Genomic DNA, 25,117 nt, shown 5'->3' with positions numbered 1-25,117 from the left:
TCATAAATAAAATATTATGTAATAAAATAGGATATTTTAATATTTTTTGTTTTCTAGGTTGAAAAAACTCCTTGAACAGGAAAAAGCTTACCAAGCCCGCAAAGAAAAGGAAAATGCTAAGCGGCTCAACAAACTGAGAGATGAGCTTGTGAAACTCAAGTCCTTTGCACTCATGCTGGTGGATGAAAGGCAGATGCACATCGAGCAACTTGGCCTGCAGAGTCAGAAAGTACAGGACTTGACTCAGAAACTGAGGGAAGAGGAAGAAAAGCTTAAAGCCATCACTTCCAAATCCAAAGAAGACAGGCAGAAATTGCTCAAGTTGGAAGTGGACTTTGAACACAAGGCATCAAGGTTTTCCCAAGAGCATGAGGAGATGAATGCTAAGTTGGCCAGTCAGGAGTCTCACAACAGACAACTCAGACTCAAGCTGGTTGGCCTGACTCAGAGAATCGAGGAGCTGGAAGAGACCAACAAAAACCTTCAGAAGGCAGAAGAAGAGCTTCAGGAACTAAGAGATAAGATTGCCAAAGGGGAATGCGGCAACTCCAGCCTCATGGCAGAAGTGGAAAATCTACGGAAGCGCGTGCTTGAGATGGAGGGTAAAGACGAAGAGATCACGAAAACCGAGTCCCAGTGCCGGGAACTGAGAAAGAAACTGCAGGAGGAAGAACACCATAGCCGGGAGCTCAAAATTGAAGTTGAGAAGTTACAGAAGAGAATGTCGGAACTGGAGAAACTGGAAGAAGCATTTAGCAAGAGTAAATCTGAGTGCACCCAGCTGCACTTAAATCTGGAGAAAGAAAAGAACTTAACCAAGGACCTGCTCAATGAACTGGAGGTGGTCAAGAGTCGGGTTAAAGAACTGGAATGTTCTGAAAGTCGATTGGAAAAGGCTGAATTAAGCCTCAAAGACGATCTTACAAAGTTGAAGTCCTTTACTGTGATGCTGGTGGATGAAAGGAAAAATATGATGGAAAAAATAAAGCAAGAGGAGAGAAAAGTGGATGGACTCAACAAAAATTTTAAGGTGGAGCAAGGAAAGGTTATGGACGTCACGGAAAAGCTCATCGAAGAAAGTAAGAAGCTTTTAAAGCTGAAATCTGAAATGGAGGAAAAGGTATACAATTTAACGAAAGAGAGAGATGAGTTAATAGGCAAACTGAAAAGTGAAGAAGAAAAATCCTCTGAATTAAGCTGCAGTGTGGACTTATTAAAGAAGAGACTTGATGGAATAGAGGAAGTGGAGAGAGAAATAACAAGAGGAAGGTCTCGAAAAGGACCTGAGCTCACTTGCCCCGAAGATAACAAAATTAAGGAACTAACGCTGGAAATTGAGAGACTGAAGAACCGTCTGCAACAACTGGAGGTGGTGGAAGGGGACTTGATGAAGACGGAAGACGAGTATGACCAGCTGGAGCAGAAATTTAGAACCGAGCAGGATAAGGCCAATTTCCTCTCTCAGCAATTGGAGGAGATCAAACACCAAATCGCCAAGAACAAAGCCATAGAGAAAGGCGAGGCCGTGAGCCAAGAAGCTGAGCTGAGACACAGATTTCGGCTGGAAGAAGCCAAAAGTCGTGATTTAAAAGCTGAGGTCCAAGCTCTTAAAGAGAAGATTCACGAACTGATGAACAAAGAAGATCAGCTTTCTCAGCTCCAAGTGGATTACTCTGTCCTTCAACAGAGGTTTATGGAAGAAGAAAATAAGAACAAAAGCATGGGCCAGGAGGTCCTCCATCTGACCAAAGAGCTGGAGCTGTCCAAGCGATACAGCCGCGCCCTGCGGCCCAGCGTGAACGGGCGCAGGATGGTGGATGTTCCCGTGACATCCACGGGCGTGCAGACAGATGCCCTGGGCAGCGAGGCGGCGGAGGAGGACACACCGGCCGTGTTCATCCGCAAGTCCTTTCAGGAGGAAAACCACATCATGAGCAACCTTCGCCAGGTGGGACTGAAGAAGCCTCTGGAACGTTCGTCGGTTCTCGACAGGTATCCGCCCGCGGCCAACGAGCTCACCATGAGGAAGTCCTGGATCCCGTGGATGAGAAAGAGGGAGAACGGGCCCCCGGTTGCCCCAGAGAAGGGGCCCCGCGCCAGTGCCAGCCCAGGGCACCCGGGAGAGCTGGTGCTGTCGCCCAAGCAGGGCCAGCCGCTGCACATTCGCGTGACCCCGGACCACGAGAACAGCACCGCCACTCTGGAGATCACCAGCCCCACGGCAGAAGAGTTCTTCTCGAGCACCACCGTCATCCCCACCCTGGGCAACCAGAAGCCGAGGATCACCATCATCCCCTCCCCGAACGTCCTGTCTCAGAAGCAGAAGGGCGCAGATGCTACTCTCGGCCCGGAGCGAGCCATGTCTCCGGTCACCATCACCACCTTTTCCAGGGAGAAGACCCCAGAGGGCGGGAGGGGGGCGTTTGCCGACAGGCCCACGTCCCCCATCCAGATCATGACCGTGTCCACGTCGGCGGCCCCGACGGACATCAATGTCCCTCCCGAATCCCAGGAAATGCCCGTGGGAAGGACGGTCCTCAAGGTAACCCCGGAGAAGCAGCCTGGACCAACCCCAGTCCGGAAATACAACGCCAATGCCAATATCATAACCACGGAAGACAACAAAATCCACATTCACCTAGGCTCTCAGTTTAAGCGAGGCCCGGGGACTTCGGCCGAAGGGGCGAGTCCGGTGATCACTGTCCGACCGGTCAACGTGACGGCCGAGAAGGAGGCGTCCACCGGCACCGTCCTTCGCTCGCCCAGGAACCACCTCTCGCCTCGCTCTGGCGCGAGCAAAGTGACCAGCACCATCACCATTACCCCGGTCACGACTTCATCAGCCAGAGGAACCCAGTCAGTGGTGAGTAGAGAGGGGTCCTGGTTCAGGCCAATGCGGGGGTCAGGCGGGGAAGCGAAGGCTGAGAATCACCCAGTGCCCAAAAGACAACCAAAGCACTTGTCTCTCCTCTGCCCAAACACACTACCAGATGTTTCCCAAGAGACTGTTTGCACCAAGAAATGAGAATAAAAAGGGGCCTCCTATTTTATTAATTTGAGCTAATTGTGAAGGATAATTTCTCTTTGTTGCTTAAATCATATTGACTTCAAAATCCTCTTGCAAAAGTGGCCTCTTGCCACATCAGCCTATGCTAATAATACGGTTGAAAATTTGATTTTTAATGTTTAAAGTATTTTAAAAAGTAGAGGCTGGAAGAAACGGCCAATGTGCAAAAAAATGAAAACTATTCCTGGGTTATATTTCCAGAACCTCAGACATTTGATATTCATTTATGTATGGTCATAGTCATACTTTATTTAAAAAGTAAGATTAAAAGATTATGCTATCAAAAATTTTTTAAAAGTAAAAAGAAGTGAATTTATATGTCTAAACACTATATTTTATTACTATTACAGTGCAGCGAGCAGGTGCTTGATAAATATTTAGTTAAAACCAGCTGGAAGGCTAAATGGTTTATAGGAAAGCATGTCCAAAGTTATAAAGGCCAGAACTTAAAAATAAATCCTGTTTTTCAAAATACCTCCAGTGATTTTCTTCATTTATTGGGAACAATTGGTAGATGAAATTATAGAAGATCATGTATTATTTAGATATTAATTTAAGCTAATAGACTAGAAATTGTGATCCCTAATCTCTGAGCAAGTTCTGCAGCAGATATTAGAAAGTCTTAAAAAGATAGGAAGCTTATTATTTGAGTATAGAAACTGTGGCTTATTTCCCTGTATCTTCACTATAATTTACTTTCATTCTCTGTGCACAAGCATAAACCCAGGACAGGCTTCAAAGAGTAAAGTACTTACAAACTGCTTTGTCAGTAAAGTTTTTTGTTATTGGTTCTACAGGAGCTGAATATCATTCAGAACTGCTCACCCTTCTCAAATGGTTCAATACTGTTTTTTTAAGCAGCACAGTATAGCTGAGATTTTTTTTTTTTTCTTTTTTTTATAAAAGCTAGGGGAGGTGTAATTGTTGTAATTTAGAGCAAAGTTTCTGCTGGAACATCTTATTCCCATTTTGAGGGTCAGATCAAGATAGCCCTCCCTTCTGGAGTAACATTTCGGATTACTCATTAAAGCCCATGTGCAAGTAGGACTTTAAAACAACTGTCTAAGATTTCTAAGGTCTAGATGCTTTCCCACATACTTTAGGTAGATCAGATCCCATAAAATCAAGGTCAACAATAAGTTTGGGACGAATAGTGTGACTAGATCATTTGTGCAATTTTAGCTGCTCTTCAGGCAGCAGGTTGGGTGCTGACTGTAGAGAGGACTGCTGAAATTCTTGGCTTAGTGGGAGAGGCAGGATCGGATCCCATGTAGTGGTTCTGTGAGGGCGTGGTGTACAAAGGAACCAGTGGATAAGTCCTTCCCTGGGGCAGAGGTATTCGAAGATAAGCAGAGAGGGCAGCTCGTGCACAGGGGCGGCAGTGTGGCAAGCTGTCACGTGGGGGACAGTGAGCAGTCCCTTTGGGCTGCAGCAGTCGGACCTGGAGACACCATGCAGGAGCAGAAGAGGAGGTGCACACTGGGATCAGATGCTGAAGACGTGTGTGTCTTATTATGGAATTGATATTTAATCTCAAGAGAATAGGCCAAGAGAGCCATAAACAGGGTAGTGATTTTTAAAATGACATTATTTCTGTTTTAGATATGTTAATAAAACAATTTAAAGGATCAGTTGGAGGCAGCAGAGGCTGAGGGAAGAGATATGGTTGCAGTTCTCTAGGCTGGAGATGTAAGCTTGAACTGTGGGAGTGAAAATGAGGATGTGCATGTGTGCCTGTTCAGTTATGTCCGACTCTTTGCGACCCTTTGGACTGTAGCCTTCCAGACTCCTCTGTCCATGGGATTTTCCAGGCAAGAATACTGGAGAGGGTTGCCACAGAGATATACTGAAGACAGAATTGAAGATTTCATGACATATTGAGTTCAGAGGGTAGCTCGGAGGTTTTTGGCTTGGCCATAGGGGTGGATAAAATGAGAAACCCAGGGGATTATTGTTTTGGTAAGAAGATAAATAACGTTTGGGGCATGTTATAATTGAGATGCCTCAGGGACCCTGGAAATGTCTAGCATGTGATTAGAAATCTGGATCTGCATTTAAGGGGAGCCTTGTGATGTGAGAGTTGGATGTGAGAGTTGGACCATGAAGAAAGCTGAGCACTGAAGAATTGATGTTTTTGAGCTGTGGTGCTGGAGAAGATTCTTGAGAGTCCCTTGGACTGCGAGGAGATCAAACCAGTCAATCCTAAAAGGAAGTCAGTCCTGAATATTCATTGGAAGGACTGATGCTGAACCTGAAGCTCCAATACTTTGGCCACCTGATGCTAAGAACTGACTTATTGGAAAAGACACTGAAGCTGGGACAGATTGAAGGCAGGAGGAGAAGGGGACGACACAGGATGAGATGGTTAGATGGATGGACATGATCCATCCATAAATGGATGGACATGAGTTTGATCAAGCTTTGGGAGTTGGTGATGGACAGGGAAGCCTGGTGTGCTGTAGTCCATGGGGTCACAAAGAGTTGGACATGACTGAGTGACTGAACTGAACTGAACTGATGGCTCAGGGTTCAGGGTCTCAGACACATGTGCATGACAACTCAGGTAATTTTCGGGGTGAGTGTGGAAAATGAGAAGAGGACTGAGAATGGAGCACAGTGATACCCACATTTAGAAGGCAGACAAACTGGAACTGGGAGCCATTTTGAAAATGAAAAGGAGTCAGAGATGATGATGAGACCCAAGGCGATGGATGAGACCCAAGTTAGATATCACAGCAGGAGAGTTTTAGGAACTCCTTGAAGAAGGAATCATCTCTTATGTTGTTGGAAGAGGGTGTTTGCTATGACCTGTGTGATCTCATGGCAGAACTCTGTGAGCCTTTGCCCTGCTTCATTTTGTACTCCAAGGCCAAACTTGCCTGTTAATCCAGGTATCTCTTGCTTCTACTTTTGCATTCTGATCTCCTATGATGAAAAGGACATCTCTTTTTGGTGTTAGTTCTAGAAGGCTTGTAGGTCTTCACAGAACCTGTTAACTTCAGCTTCTTTGGCATAAGTGGTTGAGACATAGACTTGGATTACCATGGTGTTGAATGGTTAGCCTTGGAAATGAACCGAGATCACTCTGTTGTTTCAAGAAGGAGGGTTTAGGGAAATCCCCTGGCGGTCCAGTGGTTAAGACTCCATGGTTCTGTTGCAGAGGGCATGGGGTCTGATTCATGGTCAGGGAACTTAGATCTAGCATGCCCTGCCACAAGGCCAAAAAAACAAAATGGAGGATGTGGTCAACAGTGACAAAAAAGAGAAGAATTGGCCTCATTAGGAGGGGAAAGGAGAGCTGCTTCATCTAAAGAAAGTGGAGGTGGTTTGGGGACAGGAGGGATAAAAATGCCCGAGTGTACGCAGGGTGGCCTGTAGTTTTTCTGTGAAACAGGAGTGAAGGTTGGGGACTTGAGAACAGAAAGACGCTGGGCATAGACGTTCAGGGAGAGGGAAAAGTGGGCGATGGAGTGGACTAGACAGCAAGCCACTCCAACTTTCTAACAACAGTCTTCTCTGGGGCGGGCTCATCTGCCGGTGGTCCTGTGGTGTGCTTATGTTCAGATGGATGGCATTTCCAGGGGGAGACTCACCAACGCGGCTCTTGTGTCTCTGTCTTTTCTTCTCTTGCAGTCGGGACAAGACGGGTCAGCCCAGCGACCTACACCCACCCGCATTCCTATGTCAAAAGGTATGAAAGCAGGAAAGCCAGTAGTGGCAGCCCCAGGAGCAGGAAATCTGACCAAATTCGAGCCTCGCGCTGAGACTCAGTCTATGAAAATAGAGCTGAAGAAATCTGCAGCCAGCAGCGCTACCTCTCCTGGAGGGGGGAAGGGCTGAGGGCAGTGGCGGAGGGGGTAGGTCGAGCAGATGCTCCTGCTGCTGTCTGTCCCTGCCCACTCGCTGTGTGTACTAACTGGAGTTTTCGATACCTTGTTCATAAAATAATCAACTAATAGCCATGTGTCTTTCCTATTTTGTGGATTTGTTTTGAGGCTGGGACATAGAACTCACTAGCAAAACTACTGTATGTTACGTGCTTGGCAGAGAATGCTGGGCCTGAGGCAGGGCCTGACCCTTAGAGCCATTTTTGCTTCGAGAAAGTAGACTCATCAGTTGAACCAGTAAGATTGTGGGAGCGGGAAGTGGGGGGGCCTGGATCACAACCTCTCCAAAGCTGCTGCCTTATTTCCTAATTGTAAATGAAATTAAGTAGGCCTTGTTCCACCGTAACTGATTTTTCAAAAGCTCTTTTCTGAAATAGGAAATAGTTTACCAGTTGTCATTTGCTTCCATTGAACTCCAAATTTGCTTCATGTGCGGGAAACAGACAAACAAACAAAAAGCAGAAACCATTTCCTAATTCTTACAAGGCCTGGGCCTCGTAAGTTTTGCAAAAACAAAGCCCTGAAGCCAATTTCAGGAGACAATTCCAATGTGAAATAAAATGGAAATAATATATGGAATTCTAAAAACAGAGTTTTACTTATTTGTGTGTGTGTGTATTGTAAAGATATTGGAATTTTAGAGCCATTAATGTCAGACTCACCCTCTACTCAAGTGTGCAGTTGATTTAAATTGTGGAGTGGTGCTGCCAAGTGGCCCTTTATAACTCAACAGAGGTTGTAATGGATAGAGAATAGCGGGCAGTAAATTTTGATACTTTGTTGCCAAGACATAAAATGACATCATGCATAGCTTAATTGAATTGAAACATTTTCACAGTCAAGTGTGGACTTTGCAAGTACAGAACCAGTTCATGAGTGTGTGTGTATGTATGTGTGTGTGTGTGTGTGTGTGTGTGTGGTGTGGTGAAGTGTATTATTACTTGTGTTTGTATCACTGTTTTTTATTTTAAGCATGTTTTAATATGCATGAAGAGTGAGTGAATGCAAAATGCTGTTGTCTACGAGATTAACCGTGTTGATGTGGACGTAGTGCTTCATAGTCAAGTAACCACAAATGAGCTCAGGGCTGATAACCCTCAGCTTAGCATCTGAAATCTCAGGTAGGCAGCACCTTTCCAAGTCTTTGAGCCAACTGGGTCAACTTTACAACAACACAGTAAGTACTTAGTTACGGGTTGCTATTTTTCACTTCCAAATTGTGAGGGTTCCAAAATCATTTGGATAGTCCCTGCTCCTGATATTTGTGTAAAGGTAGATTTTTTTTTTTTTAAGACATATGATTGGTTTTTAGCCCATTGTTTAAAAGTGAAAGTCACTCAGTCATGTCCAGCTCTTTGTGACCCATAGCTTATACAGTTCATGGAATTCTCCAGACCAGATTACTGGAGTGGGTAGCCTTTCCCTTCTCCAGGGGATCTTCCCAACCCAGGGATCGGACCCAGGTCTCCTGCATTGTAGGCAGATTCTTTACCAGATGAGCCACAAGGGAAGCCCCTAAAAAAAAAAGTGACTCAGTCAAGTCTGACTCTTTGTGTCCCCATGAACTATAGCCTGGCAGGCTCCTCTGTCCGTGGAATTCTCCAGGCAAGAGTTCTGGGATGGTTAGCCTTCCCTTCTCTAGGGAATCTTCGTGACCCATGAATTGAACCTGGGTCTCCCACGCTGCAGGCAGATTCTTTACCATCTGAGCTACCAGGGAATCATTGAGCTTCAGGGTAAAGAGACTGTCTTCTGTTCTTTCCACACTGGACTTCCTGTTCCCCGTAGAACCTGGACCCAAATTGTGGATGAAGGAGGTAGACCCGTCTCCGTATTCACACTCACTTAATTGGATCACTGTGGCCGACAGCTCAGGTCTCAGCAAACATATTTTAAAACGTTAAGCAACCATGGTCGACGTGTCCTGATAAGGGAATTTCAAGGTAGAAGAAGAGGGAGAATGAGAGAAAAAGACAACATGAACTTTCTGAACACATTCAAACTAGAGATCTGGCCATTTGGAATGTCGACTTGTGTTCTTTTGAAAGGGAGCTCCCCTCTCTTGTAGAGTGGACATCATCCCCTTCAGAAATAAGGACACTCCGCTGTTATTCAAATGCCTCCCTGGCATCTAGGCTATGTCGTGTTGTTGCACCATAACATGTTGTATTTGAACAAACGAAGGAGTCCAGAGAATGAAGCGCTGCATTTTTTTATTCTACCTGCTGTTCTTCGGAGACCTCCTATTCAAATGTCACTGTTGCTGTTTCACTTTTTCACCTGCATGCATCACGCTTACAGAGATTCTGCCCGGAAGCTCATTCCATCCACAGGGAGGGCCTAGAAGATGCTTAACCATGCATGGACAGGATGTTTACACATCTGGGCCTGGGGATACAGCCCGCTAAGAAAACTTGGCGGCACCACACATATTCGCTTTTCAGAAATGATAGAGAGCAACCGCTGTGGCAGTTTTCCTTTGTAATTTTAGCTCCAACTTGACATTGATTGCCTAACTTTGTTTTAAACTTCATATTAGAAGTGACATCCACTGGGGGTTGGAGGTAGAGGATTCAGTGCACTCCAACTTTGGCTTCCATGTGTGAATTTAATGTTTTTTTTTGTTTGTTTGTTTTTAAGATGCATGTGCTTTTGTAAGAATGAATGGGATGAAAAGGTGAGAGTTTTTTTCCCTCTGTTCTGGAACAAAGCATTGGGTAGCAGGGATCTCACCAGGGCTACTGTGGACAGATGCCATCAGATCTCTTCCTGGGAGGGAGAGAGGTACCATTGCCACAGATTACAATGTGGGGACACGTGGGGCCCCATCCACAGAGCTACAGAGCAGCCCTGGTCTTGTTCTTCAGTCCCTAAGTCCTGTCTGACTCTTTGCAATCCGCTTGGCTCCTCTGTCCATGGGATTTCCCAGGCAGGAATACTGGAGTGGGTTGCCATGGCCTCCTCCAGGGGATCTTCCCAACCCAGGGATCAAACCTGCATCTCCTGCAGCTTTTGCATTGGCAGATAAATTCTTTACCACTGACCATCTTAGTATGCCATATACTATGATCGTGGCCATGTAGCATGCATAGTACCAGAAACATTCCAAGATGAGACATGGCTCAGAGGATCTTGATCGTTTCTTGAAAATAACTTCCTCATCTGGGTCACCTGATTGAACAGAGGCATTCAGTTTCTACTGTTATCTTTATGATATTTTCAGTGAGGACAGGTTAACACGGGGCAGTTGGAGTGTCTGGAGGTTTCCGTGTATTCATTCAGGGTAGGGCATTACCAGACCTCTTACTTGAATGTCTTTAAGAAAGAAGTGAAGACAGAGCTTTGATGTGCAGTGTGGGAACAGTGCAATTTCAGGGAAACAAAAACCTGTCCACGAATGTAAGATGCGCAGAGATTTGAATTTCTCCTTCCTTCGTAGATTTGGAAATACTGAGGAGAGAGTGAGGCTTTCCTGACTGGAAAAATCCCATAGATGAGAAGGGCACATGTGTGTGGGAGGCAGGCGGGCAGAGAGAAGAGGGAACAAGAGGAGCCCAGGGAGGATTCCCTAGGACACGGGAGTGTATCACTCCCAAACTTTTCCAACCCAAACGATGCTCAGCGTTTCCCCCGCTACCACCTCCTTCAGGGTTTCATGATTGGTCATCTCTTCACCCCTCTGCTCTTTCAGCTTCCTTTTTCACCTGTTACATCCACACAAGACATCAACATGCTCTGGCCCCTTCCATCTCAGCACAGTTCTTTTTTCAGTTGTGTCGTCCTCTATGGCTACTCCTCTGTCTTCCCTGACCTGTGGAGCCATTGACAGGATGCTCAAGCTTTTCTGCCCCTGCTTCCCATTTATTCTTTCATGGCTCTTTATTTCTGTTAAAGTAATTTGCAGGCATAGTGAAAATATCAGTCAACGCTAAAAGACCATGTGGCACCCAGGATCTGTGACCTGGCTCCTGACCGCCCCGCCCTGCCTGCCCCCCAGCTGAACTCCCACCCCCAGGCCCACAGAATGCCTTGCAGAGCAGCCAGCCCACCTTGCCTTGACTTGCTCGACTTGCTTCCACTCCGTGGAAGCTGCCCTTCCGCTGGCATCTCCTTCGGGTGGTTCTGTCTTTCTCTCTCCAAGATCTCTTTTATAAAAGCATCACCCTCCATGAAGGCGTGGCGGTGGCAGCTGGTGGTTTAGTCACGAGTCTTGTCCCAGACAGACCATTATTTCAAAATCTAAGTCAGGGTTTAAAGCCTGTCTTTTTTTTTTTTTTTTTTTTTTAACGGAAAATATTGTCAACAAAACAAAACTGGGCACTTTCCTATAGAGGACAAAACCAGCAATTGAAGGCTGGCTGGGAGTTAGAGAAGAGGGAGGCATCCTTGCTTCCTCTTTGGTCTGCAGTACAAACCTGTGAGAGGGATGGGGAGGATGCCAACACTTGATGCCTGAGAACACGGAGGGAAACAGTGGGTGGAATTAGGGGAAAATCCAAGTGCTGCCATTCCGGGTGGTGTAAGTTACTTTAATTTCCCTCCAAAGGCACCATGGCAGGTGGTTGCTGTTCAGTCACTAAGGTGTGTCTGACTCTTTGCGACCCCATGGACTGCAGCACGCCAGGCTCCTCTGTCCATCACCATCTCCCGGAGTTTGCTCAAACTCATGTCCACTGAGTCGGTGATGCCATCCAACCATCGCATCCTCTGTCGTCCCCTTCTCCTCCTGCCTTCAGTCTTTCCCAGCATCAGGGTCTTTTCCAAAGAGTCAGCTCTCTGCATCAGGTGCCCAAAGTATTGGAGCGTCAGCTTCAGCATTAGTCCTTTTGATGACTATTCAGGACTGATTTCCTTTACGGTAGACTGGTTGGATCTCCTTGCTGTCCAAGGGACTCTCAAGAGTCTTTTCCAACACCACAGTCCAAAAGCATCATTACCATCGCAGATAATGGATTCAAAACAAGCAGGAGTCCTAGATTAGGAAGTTGTCACCTCTGAAGCCATCATGTGTGTGAAGGACTAAGGGGACCTGAGAGCTTCTTGTGAAGTATGAATATACTTGAATGAATTACAAATGGCTCATCCTTTCTGACTCCCCCAGAGGGGTTCAGGAAAGAAAAGGTTTCAGGGATTTGTCATGCTGTTTAGTTTCATGCAGGACCCTCTAAAATAGATCAGAGAGGCTGTCTTTTTAGAGGACTAAACAAAACCACCATATGCAGGATTTAGATTGCAGATAGTTATTAAGGTGAACAGGGAGAGAAGGCGGGTTGCTGAACGGACACAGGACTGACCAGAGATCAGAGGACAGCAGTGTAACCTTTGGCAAACCACTTCACTTTGACTTACGGCTTACATTTAGCTATTATCTGTTATGATTCTGACATTCCTGCTTATAGTGATAATATGATATGCTTCACTCTTGTCAACCAGTCCATCCTGAAGAAGATCAGTCCTGGGTGTTCAGTGGAAGGACTGATGCTGAAGCTGAAACTCCAGTACTTTGGCCCCCTCATGCAAAGAGCTGACTCATTGGAAAAGATCCTGATGCTGGGAGGGATTGGGGGCAGGAGGAGAATGGGACAACAGAGGATGAGATGGCTGGATGGCATCACCAACTCGATGGGCATGAGTTTGAGTAAACGCCAGGAGTTTGTGATGGACAGGGAGGCCTGGTGTTTTGCGATTCATGGGGTCGCAAAGAGTCGGACACGACTGAGTGACTGAATTGACTGACTGACTGACTCTTGCTCAGTAAGCAATTTAAAAGATTCTGTCATAATGCTTTTCCTAAAAACTAATAGTTAATTGTTTACCCAGTAAAAATAGTTTTGACCTCTTTACTTGTGTTAATACTATGTATGTGTAATGGATAGAATTGCAAAGTCGAGGACTATTTAGAAATCAACCAGACTTTAGAAGTCAACAAGATAACTATCCCTGTTGTTAAAGATGAAAACAAAATCAAAACAAAAAACCCCCAAGGCTTAGAGTGTCTGTCTTCTTGATGATGAAACCAGGGTTTCAGTTTCTTCCAGTACCTTATTCATGATTTCTTGTGACGAAGCTACTTCAAATGAGCAAAGTGTATATTCATCTATGGCAAAAATACCCACTCAATGGGCCACAATAATATTGCCAAAGGTTTTGATATATTGAGCTATCTCTTGGGACTTCCCAGGTGGCACTAGAGGTAAAGAACCTGCCTGCCGTGCAGCAAATACAGGTTCGGTTCCTGGGTTGGGAAGATCCTCTGGAGGTTGCCTGGTGAATCCCATGGACAGAGGAGCCTGGCGGGCTGCAGTCATGGGGTTGCAGAGTCGGACACGACTGAAGCGATTTAGCGCAGTAGCACAACATAGGAAGTGGTAACTCTGTTTGTGTTAAAGTTCTCAGGCCAGCACTTTGATAAATATTGGCCTTATCTAAAAATCACAGCTGCCACTCAATTTTCACACGTAACGTTATATTCCATGCTCTTATATGATCAGTTGTAGATTTATGTCAGCCTAAGTTGATCTCACCATCCAGCATCTAGTGCCTGTGTCCGAAAGGTAGAAACTGAGCACCCTTGGCTCAAGTACTTAACTATTTTCCAACCATTTATTTTTATTTATAATTAATGTTACCTATGGGATAATGGACCCACTCCAGTGTTCTTGCCTGGAGAATCCCAGGGATGGGGGAGCCTGGTGGGCTGCCGTCTATGGGGTCGCACAGAGTCGGACACGACTGAAGTGACTTAGCATGGGATAATGGTGAAGAAGGCAATGGTACCCCACTCCAGTACTCTTGCCTGGAAAATCCCATGGACGGAGGAGCCTGGTAGGCTGCAGTCCATGGGGTCGCTAAGAGTTGGGCATGACTTCACTTTCACTTTCACTTTTCACTTTCATGCACTGGAGAAGGAAATGGCAACCCACTCCAGTGTTCTTGCCTGGAGAATCCCAGGGATGGGGGAGCCTAGTGGGCTGCCGTCTATGGGGTCACACAGAGTTGGACACGACTGAAGCGACTTAGCAGTAGCAGAATGGGATAATGGGGCTTCCCAGGTGGCGCTAGTGGTAAAGAACACACCTGCCAATGCAGGAGACAAAAGAGATGCAGTTTCAATCCCTGGATTAGACAGATCCCCAGGAGAAGGGGATGGCAACCCCCTCCAGCATTCTTGCCTGGGAAATCCCATGGACAGAGGAGCCTGGCGGATTACAGTTCATAGGGTCGTAAAGAGTTGGTCACGACTGAAGTGACTTAGCAGGCACGCACGCATGGGAAAACTAGTTCCGGTTTATTTGTATCTGGGGCACAGTAATCTGTGTGAGAGAGAACAACTAGCTTGCCTGAAAAAGAAGCTACCACTCGTAACTGTGATGATTAGTAACTCCTGCTACCTAGGAGCAGGGAGCGGACTGGGGAGGCGAGGACTTGGTCTGATGATGGAGTGGGAAATGTTCTGGAAGAAAGCGAATAAACTCTTACGTGGTTGAGAAACCTCCAGAGACTTTGTATCATCTGCTTCAAAAGTTTCCTGAAACAAATGACAGAACTGATTAGCGGAAGTGTTTTTAATTAGTTGAGCTGAATCCAAAAGAAAGACTACAAGTCCAAGTCCACAGAGGAAGTTTATTGGACTTCCTATTTAAAACAGATGTTTTATCAGAACTCTGATTAATGTCTGAATGTGATAATAACAAGACTGAATACTGAAGCAGTTTATTAAAATAAACCTTAAATGTAGACAATATCCAGGCACCCTTACTTCTAAAAGGTGTAGAGAACTAGGACATTTTTTGCAGGACAAATCCTCCTGCAGGCAGCAAGTTCAAAGCTGGGGTTTGGTAGAAGGAAACCCCAGGAAAAAGGAAGAGAGTAGGAAGAACAATAGAACCCTAAGCCAGTGCCTTGCTCTCTAGGCAGATCCCCTGGAGCAGGGGCCATGGAACAGGGGGACAGGCCATTCGCCAGCCAAGTTGATGCAGAAACCAACAGAAACTGTTTCCTGAAACTTAGTGTGTGGTTTCCTGTGAATGAAGCAGCCCTTCTTTACTGATGCAAAGTCCTGCTACAAGTCAAACTTTTGCCCTGTTTTGTCTCTGGTGGATGAGGTTTGGAGGCTTTCAAAGTGATGTGGTCTCATTTACAAGAGCTGATTTTTAAAATTTAGAGCTCGAGGGTTTGACAGAGCATGAACATAGGCATTGCTCAGGAGGAAGGTACTGACTTTGCAGGGAATACATTTTTCTTACTCCTTAGCTGAAGGGGCTCTCCTGGGAGGAATTAGAATTTAATTTGTTGCCAGGTTGCCCTACTCTAGCACTCCAGAGACATTCTCCCCCAGATTTCCCCCCTAATCCTGTCTTGTGTATACAGCTTTGGGTCTTAAGTCATCTGACTGGCCAGGAATTTTGAGGATACCACCCATGGAGGATAAATAAGTCATGTTTTTAAGGACAGAAGTCAAGTGTAATTAGGAATTGACAAAGGTGCACATAGTCAAAGTTACGGTTTTTCCAGTAGTCATGTATGGATGTGAGAGTTGGACCATAAAGAAGGCTGAGTGCCAAAGAATTGATGCTTTCAAGCTGTGTGCTGGAGAAGAGTCTTGAGAGTCTCTTGGACTGCAAGGAGATCAAATCGGTCAACCCTAAAGAAAATCAACCCTGAATATTCATTGGAAGGACTGATGCTGAAGCTGAAGCGCCAATATTTTGGCCACCTGATGCAAAGAGCCAACTCATTGGAAAAGATTCTGATGCTGGGAAAGATTGAGGGCAAGAGAAGGGGATGACAGAGGTGGTTGGCTGGCATCACTGACTCCATGGACATGACTTTGAGCAAGCTCAGGGAGGTGATGAAGGACAGGGAAGCCTGGCGTGTTGCAGTTCATGGGGTCCCAAAGAGTTGGACACAACTTAGCATCTGAACAACAACAACAACGCATCCTTTCCATGGAAGTCATTTAACAGCTAGTGTAATAAAAGAATGAATTCATAAGCAACATCATTTCACAATATCATGAGAGCAAACAATGTATTTAGTGTGTTACCTGAAGTTTCTTAAGAAAAAAACCTCAAAGTAACACTTAAGAGAAATATATAATGGAAAATGTCTGTAAGTTCTTTGATCAACAGTTAATATAAAATTATATGTAAGAATCCAATGAACCCATGTGTATATGTTGACTAAGATTTAGAAGTCTTGTTCTTCTTTCAACTAGAAAAACAGAATTTGTTATTTGCTCTTTTGAGTTTGCTGATAGAGGCTGAACTGTGGCCTTTGGTCCTCTATTTGGGTCTTATTCTGAGTTGAGGATAGGATTGAAGATAAAGTAAGATTTGCTGACAGAATTTATAACTTCAATAAAGTTTATAGTATTATCTTATCATCCTAAATCATAAAGAAACAGGAAGGAACTTGGAAATCCCACCTTAAAAACACACACACAAAGAATGCTACTAATCCTTAAAGCATTTTTATTTTATTATTATTGTTTTTTTTTTTGCTGGCAACCATGGACTCCTGAATCAGACAGCTTCGCTGTGTAAGGAGTCACCTCAAAATTTAATGCGTTAAAACAATCTTTTGAAAAATTTCTCATGAGTTTGTGCATTGGCTGGGTGATTTTTATCTGAGTCAGCTTACAGATTTGGAGAAAATGTAGATAACAAGCAAGCATAGATTTAATAAATATCCTTAATAAGTTTCAAATGATAAAGTCACTGTCATATAGATCTTGTCTCACTATATTTAGAAGCAAAGTGAAATATGTCCCTATTTATATAAAATAAAATAAACTTGGGTTTAATTGTATTCCTTTAAGTAAATTGTATGTACATAAATATTAAATGCCATCTTTTATTATTAAGTTGAATTAAATAAAATAATCTCTCTTATTTGGTGTTATCAAGTATTTTTGAGATAGTCTTCTTTAGTAATACAATCTGATTAATAGCATTAATATATAATAGCATGTATGGATTACCAGTTTGTTACCTTAAAAATAATTTAAAAAAATATAATGGCCAACCAAGACATTGTTTCTATATATGGACTCATACATAAAAATATATGTATTTTTACCAAATACTAATTCTGAAAATCTATTATTATTATTATTTCATTGGAGTACAGTTGATTTACTATGTTGTATTTGTTTCAGTTGCACAGCAAAGTGAATCTGCTTTATATATATAATATATATATACACATATATGTTTATATATTTCCATTCTTCTTTAGATTCTCTGATTCTTTTCCCATATAGACCATTAAAGAATTCTGAGTAGAGTTCCCTATGCTATACAGTAGGCCCTTATTATTTATTTTATATATAGTAGTGGGCGTATATTAATCCCAATCTCCCAATTTATCCCCCCTCCCCATTTGCCCATTGGTAACCATAAAATTGTTTTCTATATCTGTGACTTTTTTTGTTTCATAAATAAGCTCATTTGTATCATTTTTTTAAAGATTCCATGTATAAGTGATATAGTTTGATATTTATCTTTCTGTCTGACTTACTTTATTCAATATGACAATCTCTATATCTATCCATGTTGCTGCATATGGCATTATTTTGTGCATTTTATGGCTGAGTAGTATTCCATTGTATATATGTACCACTTTTTTTATCCATTCCTCTGTCAGTGAACATTTAGGTTGCTTCCACGTCCTAGCCATTGTAAATAGTGCTGCAATGAATACTGGGATGCATGTATCTTGAAAAGCTATTATTATTATGAAGACTAAAAACTCTAGGATTAGGAGAAGACAACTTGAGGAATGTAGAGATTTGCACACTCAAGGGGAGAGAAGAAGGTATCACAGTTAAGCAAAATATTAGTCCTGCCAGAGACTTGAGAGAGAATTTCTGATACCCTCATTTTGTACTAAAGAAACAAGGCAAACACATTCTGAACTACATCTACAATAAGAACAATTCTAGATTTCACTCTTTTAAACATATGTTTCCTGTAGTCTCTTAGGGTAGGAAAATGGGGAAGATACCTGAATTCTGTTAGGGAGGTCTGAGACATACGTGTTTTTACTCTTTGAAAACTACTTTAGAAAATTTAAAAAAGAAACAATGTTGAGTAGGAAATAGCATTTTAATTCTAAAATTAAAAAAGAGACTCTGATTTTTAACTACATAATATTTTATTTAGTGTTTTTACTCTTTACCTGAAGATTTTAATTCATTTTTAAGTGTTGAAAAAAATTGAGGCTAGAACAACTTTCAAAACACAAAATGAGTTAATGATTTTTCCGAGTTTCTGGTACAGTGAAAAATCACATATATGTCGTAAAAGTTTTGCAAAACATTCATATCTAGTTACTATTAAGTATATAAAACATTTATGTATTTCATTTTACTTTGCTTGTCTGTTTATCCCAAATTCAATTCAGAAAGGTCAAGAGACGGAGTGGAAATATCTCCACCTAGTGGTCAGCGTGAAGTAAACCTCTAGGTCTACAACACAACGTGCTTCAATTGTTTGTGAGCATACCGCATGCTCAGTCGCTAAATCGTGTGGACTCTTTGCAACCCCATGGACTGTAGACCACCAGGCTCCTCTGTCCGTGGGATTTCCCAGGCCAGAATACCGGAGCGGGTCATCTCCTTCTCCAGGGGATCTTCCCAACCCAGGGACTGAACCCATGTCTCCTGCATCTCCTTCTGGCAGACAGAATCCTTACCACTTAGCCACCTGGGCAGCCCGACATTAGTTGACAGGGTGGCAATACATTTTTCAGGCAGAGGAAGCATCTGAGGCTTAGTTATTTCTCTCCTCTGCTCTTTGTAATCTCAGCAAAGGCAGGATCATGCTTCATTTTGCTCACCGGTGTAGTTCCATGTGCAGCAGTGCATGAGTGCTAAGTCGCTCCAGTAATGTCCGACTCTGCGACTCTGGACTGTAGCCTGCCAAGCTCTTTTGTCCAGGGGTTTAACCAGGCCAGAATACTGGAGTGGGTTTCCATGCCTTCCTCCAGGGAATCTTCCCCACCCAGGGATCAAACCGCATCTCTTAGGTCTTCTACATTGGCAGGTAGGTTCTATACCTCTAGGGCTACCTGGGAAACTCACGACCAGCAGTGATGGGCTTATGGTAAGCCCTCAATGACACAATGAAAAAAAAAAGAAGATATATGTTCACAAAGGCATAAAAGTTAAGATAAAAATGAAATAAATCAAGTAAATGTAAATATTACACACTCGTGGCTGGTACTGTTCTAATTACTATCTCAATTTATCTTTATTTACTTTTATAAAATGAATTTAGATTGAAAAGCATATGCAGAATTATAAAACATCTTCTCAGGTGGAATATACAAAAAGAAGCCAAGACAAGAATGAGTCATCTGTATTTAGTGACTTCTTGGGAATAAATATTGTTTATAATAATATAATATAAATATTATTATTTATTCCTGAGAATAAAGATAAATATTATTTACTGACTTCCTGGGAATAAAATAAATATTTCCTTATTAAAATTCAAGTCCACACACATATAAAATAAAAGTATGTGAATATCATTCAGAACAGAAATTCTAGGAAATAGTCTGGTTTCCATTATGTGACTCATCTATAGAAATTACTGTTTTTGTGTTTAGGGCTTTCCTTGGGTAAAAACTGATCAAATATTGCTAGAATATTAGACATGGTTTCTAAAAGGCTTTAAGAATCTTAGAGGTAAATCTCCTATGTCAATATAAAGAAGTTACCCAAGAATAGGACAGAACTTCCAGAGAAGCTACTGGGCTCATGCACCTGTTTTTGTTTGTTTTGTTGTTTATTGCCTATGGCCTGTTAGTGAAATGATATGGTGTTGACCTTCACGTAAACTACTGATGTGAGTTTCAGTCTAATTGAAAATGCTGTATCTCTCTTCTCTTTATAGAAAGCATCATCATTCACCAGTTACGTATGAACTCAAGATGAAATGGTAAACCAAGCACATACTGGGTGTGCATATTTCCTCTGAATCCCTGTTGAATGGATAATATATCTCCAGCCCTCCACCATCACTAAGGTCCTCCATGCTACTGATCACTACTGGAAATAATTTCCTACTTCCAGTGAATTTTTTTTTTTTAGGATATAAACGTAAAAACTGAAAATGGTTTTGCTGATAATATAAAAAGAGGTAGCAAGAGCAATTCAATCTTTGTGTCAAATTTCTCTTCCTTTGGCAAAGCTTTCAGGTCCACGGGCACATGCTGTGTAATTTATTTTTATAATACACTTTGTAATGTGATTATTTTTTCCTAAAGTGTTTCCTTCTTCATAGTCTATGGCACATGTATTTGTAGACCACACTGTCGGTTCACCAAAGTATTGGTATTGGTGCGTCCAAAATCGTAAGCTCTGCTTATTTTCTTCTATCAATTTGCTATTCCTAGAAAAAAAGAAAAATAAAGTACAACACTCTATATATTTCCTGGGGTAAATTCAAAAGGTAAAACCAAAGCAGGAGGTCCTGGAAGATCTGTTATTATTGTTTGTACAATCCCCTGGTTCTGATCACGGTTCGCCACTCGCAAACAACACTGTGATTTAATAGCTTAATTTTAAATACTTCAGCCAGTTTTTTAAAGTTGCTCTTTCTGGTGTTCTGTGCCCAAAACCCTGGATGAATTTGTCTTCATGTGGAACAAATTAATAGAAGGAGCTGTGTGAGTTTTACCAGTAAGCCTTAAAGGAACAGCTTTTACTGACAATTCTATTGTATTTCTGTTTGCATTATGTACTTACATGTACAAGATGTATAATAAGGACTGTGATATTAGATTATTTCTCACAATCTATCCAAATGAAAGTGTGAAAATAAAAACTGACCTAGATACTATCAGCATCTTTTTTAAAAATGGTAAAAGAAATCCCAAGATACGTAAGCTTTTTTCTCGATAGCTAGGATTTGGGCACGTTTTCATAATCCCCTAAAGGTTAGATAATATAGTCTTTAAAGATTCAAAGCACAATATGCATTAAGCAAATCTCAGTGTCAGACCTGCTGTTGAATTTAGGTTTATGTGAAAATATGCATCAGGAAACTACTTGAAACTCTAATAGTGTAGGTTTTTTTAAAAAAGATTTTGTTAATATGGATATGTTTTCAATAAGGTCTTTAAAAAGATAAGTTTGAAGACAAATGAGGAATTGACACATCAGTTTCTAGGAGCTTAAATCATGTATCCTGTCATTTATTGAGATTAAAGAAAGAATGCTTGTTAGCATCACAAGGATAACTAGAAAGCACGCAAGTAGTATTATTGGCCCGTTTCGCTGGTCCACGACTTTACCCAGGTTCCTGAGGCCATGAGGGGAATACACACTGAATCTATGGAATGGAAGCATTAGGTTTTAAGGTATACCTTGTGGAATTAGCAAATCACATTCAGTAGGTATTAAAAATTAAATAATTGTATTTTATGTAAAATTAGTTAAGAGTTTTGTAAGAGAAATGCTACAGTAGGTTTGTCTTAGCATGAATGATTGTGAATTCATCACAGACATGCAGGGCTTTCACTACTAATTAATGAAACTAGAGTGTGTATGTGTGAAGATTTAAAAATTGTTGTTATGGGTTTTGATTTCTGAAAATGTTTCTGAACTGGCCATTTCAGTGAGAAGGGGGTTTTATTTCGTATTGCTATATTTTTTGACTCAGAGTTAAATTCCCTATTTGCCAATGCTTATACTTCTGATGGCAAAAATATTCTGATATACCACAATTTATTTTGAAGCAAATAATTTCCTTAACTTGTGGGAATTTTATTACACAAAGAGTGAAAAGGCTAGAAGATAAAACTTTAAATACTACTTGACGTTAATTTAAAATACTACAAGTAACTTATGTATATTTGGATCTAAAGATTTTGTTTCTCCTGCATTTATAATGAAATTTGTAGAGGATGATGGTGTAATCAGGGCAACTCAGATGGTTGCTCTTTTCTGCCCCTCTATGATTAAGTCCTCTCTTTAAACACTAATGGAATGTGAGTGACAGATGAGTAAAATTAATCTAAATTAATAAAAAATTGTCCTGACAAAAATAATAGAATATTTAAAATGAATAGCAAATAAACACAGAAGTCTTCATCTCGTGAATAAACAAACAAGATCATAAATAGTCATACTCCAGTGAAAGTGTGAAAGCGTTAGTTGCTCGGTCAAGTCTGACTCTTTGCGACCCCATGGACTGGAGACCACCTTGCTCCTATGTCCATGGGATTCTCCAGGCAAGAACACTGGAGTAGGTTGCCATTCCCTTATCAACATCCGCCTGAAAAAAATTGCCCCTGTGTCCAATCCTGACACCATCCCAGGCTCACATAATTTCTATATATTTTATTTTAAGTAAATCTCTCAATCATCTGTATGAATGACAATCCATTTTGAATGGAATAATTATGTTTTCTGAAGCAGAGTCATAATCAGTGTTTCCAGATGAAGGTGCATAGTTGAACTAATTCATTATGTTGTCCTTTTCTTTTTGATAAGAGAATGTGTTCTGAGAGTATTGATTATGAAGATTTTTTTCCCATGTATTTCATAAAAGATTAAGGTTTGATGAAGTTAGTTGTAAATATTCCAGATATCAGATGCTCTGGAATGGTTACAAAATATGAAGAATTAATTGTATCTTAAGACAACCATTTGAAAAAAAATCATGATGTGGAATATATAGCTTAAACATTAACAGAAACACCAACGCTATTGAAGTAACACATAACTTACAAAAACCAGTGACAAAGGAAGTATAAAATGGCATGTTAAACAATGTAATTAATATGGTTGTGCCTTTTTTCTTTATACTGTGGTTGAATTTTCCTGGAAATAAATTAAAAGTATAGCTAAATTAGGGTGTGTTCATGAATGTGATGAGCAACAATTCTAAAAACACCAAAAATGCAAGATGGAAGTTTTTTAAAAAACATCTGGCACCTGAGGCATATATGCGCCTCTGGACTCCAGTACTATGCCTCTGCTAAAAATATTAATTAGAAGGCAAAAAGGAAGAACAATAAAAATTGCTGTAATGAATTCATAAAAATGGGGAGAGTTTCATGGAATTATTTTTGCTTGCTGACCACTAAAATTTTTATTTTCTTAAATTTTCAGCATTTACTACATAACTGATGAAAACTGTGTCTATTACCTAGAGAAAATGTCATATATTCATAAATTTTAGACAGAAATGTTTATCGGTGCCATGACAAGATTCATTTTTTTTTTCTGGTGTTGTTTTCTTTTTGTTTGTTTATGTTATTTCGGTAAGTTTACCTCACCATAACAGATTTTGTTATTTGAACAATTCAGGTCTGTATTTATTTAGACTTTTGCTTTAAAAATATCAGATGTTAACTTTTCCAGTATAAGAGATTTATAATATGATCAAATATTCTTAGAAGTCTTGCAGGTTTAATGGATTTTCTAAAGCAAAAGATTGCATTGAAAAGTTTGTGAGCTGCATTCTATTTTCACAGCATTCTCAATTTTGTCTCCTTTAAGTTTTATTAAGTCCATGAAAAGCTTATTATTTTTCACTACAGCCAGGTGAATTTATGGATATATACTTGTCTTTTCTATGAATGTAATATCTTACTTTCATTTTTTCACAGGCTATTGAAATTACTAAACCAATTAAAACATTCTCTGTGTTATTTCCCAAAGCCAACTATGTTTGTCAAAATCTCACCAGGGTGAGAAAAAATAACGATTGTGATACAAAAGCATTTGTGCAATATTCTTTTTTGAATTGGAACATAATAGTTATCAAATTAAAATCATTTAAAATGAATATTTGACCTTCTTTTTACTTAAAATTATTTGCTTTAAAATAGTTTTCCCTTCTGCATTTCGTATTTTCTTTAAAATATGGATTGTTTTACAGTGTGAATAAATAGAAGTCAAATAGCAGATTGCCCAAAATGAGAGAGGTTTTTCTCTGAGTTACATCATGATTTGATTCCTTAGTGAGATGAAAGCTGCAAGACACCAAGAGAGGGAACTGGTTACAGGGTTTCCCTTGTCCATTAGCCTCCCCCAAATGCTTTGTCGATCAACATTCAGGAACTCCCCACTGCCTTCTGCTGTCTGTCTCAAGGTAGATGGCTCAGCAGAGCAAATGCTCCTGAGGTTTTGCCAGCAACCGTCAGCCCAGCCCCACACAGGCAGCTGGATAATGGTTTCAGAAAAGCGGGGTGGGGATGATGGTGGGGTTGTGCTCTGATCTCTTTATTTGCCAGCCTTGTGCCGGAAATGGTGGTCCATTGCCATAGCCAATCCAAAACTTATCTTGGCCTTATTTGAGAGAAAGGAATGGGTTTCTCTTATTTATTATTTAAAGATACACAGATCCAGAAACCAGGCAAGGCTGCTGTCTACACAAAGATGCCTTCCACAGGAAAGCTGCAGATGTTAGGGGTCTTGACCACAAGGACAGCTCTTTGGCTTCTCTTCTTGGAGGTGTGGAGCACTTTGGGGTACATGGTTTGAGAGCACTTGCCAAATGACTGTTTATTTCATGACTTCCTGGGAGAAGGGGTCTCAGGTTTTCCATAATATATGCTCAAATGGATTATTGTCTCTGAGCCTTGAGCTAGAGTCACTTTTAATGAAAACAGTTGCTTCCCCTAAGTATAGAGAAACCAGAGCAACTTACCTGGGCTTTATGCTTGTTGGCAATAGGACACACTGCACCAAATTCTTTCCTTTTTCTTGAATATCATTAAACTCTACATTTATAATTTGTATTCAGTGAATCCCAAGGAACCTATTCTTGCTGCTTAGTCCCTAAGTCGTGTCTCCAAGTGACCCTGGACTGTAGCCTGTCAGGCTCCTCTGTCCATGGGATTCTCCAGGCAAGAATACTGGAGTGGATTGCCTTTTCCTTCTCCAGGGCATCTTCCTGACCCTTGAAAGATGTCAGTCAGCTGGGGCAACCCTAGTCACTGCAAGTTTCCCGGCATAGCCAGATCACAACCTAATCCACAGACAATGGTAGGAACTCAGTTCTCTGCAGTTCCCAATTTTTTTTTAAAAAAGATAATCAGTTCTTTAGTTTTGTCTGGCATTATTTCTAGCATCTCTTTCAGAGATAAGCATCTCTAAGAACAAAGTCTTTCTTTTTCTTTCTCTTCAGGAGTCCTTTTTTCT

The 25,117-nt window shown here is 41.6% G+C and overlaps 1 protein-coding gene across 4 annotated transcripts in view; it reads left to right on the top strand.

Annotated features, from left to right (window-relative positions):
* FILIP1 (filamin A interacting protein 1) overlaps positions 1–23,755 on the top strand; it is a 214,818-nt gene extending 191,063 nt beyond the window's left edge. For 2 of the 4 annotated variants that reach the window (XM_065911381.1, XM_065911384.1), the window contains 2 exons: positions 58–2,863; positions 6,701–7,542. In XM_065911381.1, the coding sequence (XP_065767453.1) occupies positions 58–2,863; positions 6,701–6,907 (3,013 nt within the window). In that variant the 3' untranslated portion in view covers positions 6,908–7,542. Of the gene's footprint in view, positions 1–57; positions 2,864–6,700; positions 7,543–19,856 lie in introns of those variants that run through there. The other 2 variants (XM_065911383.1, XM_065911382.1) reach the window with 2 other exon arrangements.
* The last annotated feature ends 1,362 nt before the right edge of the window (positions 23,756–25,117 follow it).

The sequence above is a fragment of the Muntiacus reevesi genome, chromosome 19 (assembly GCF_963930625.1).
Source record: "Muntiacus reevesi chromosome 19, mMunRee1.1, whole genome shotgun sequence".
NCBI lineage: Eukaryota > Metazoa > Chordata > Mammalia > Artiodactyla > Cervidae > Muntiacus > Muntiacus reevesi.
This window is presented reverse-complemented; position numbering and strand designations above follow the sequence as displayed.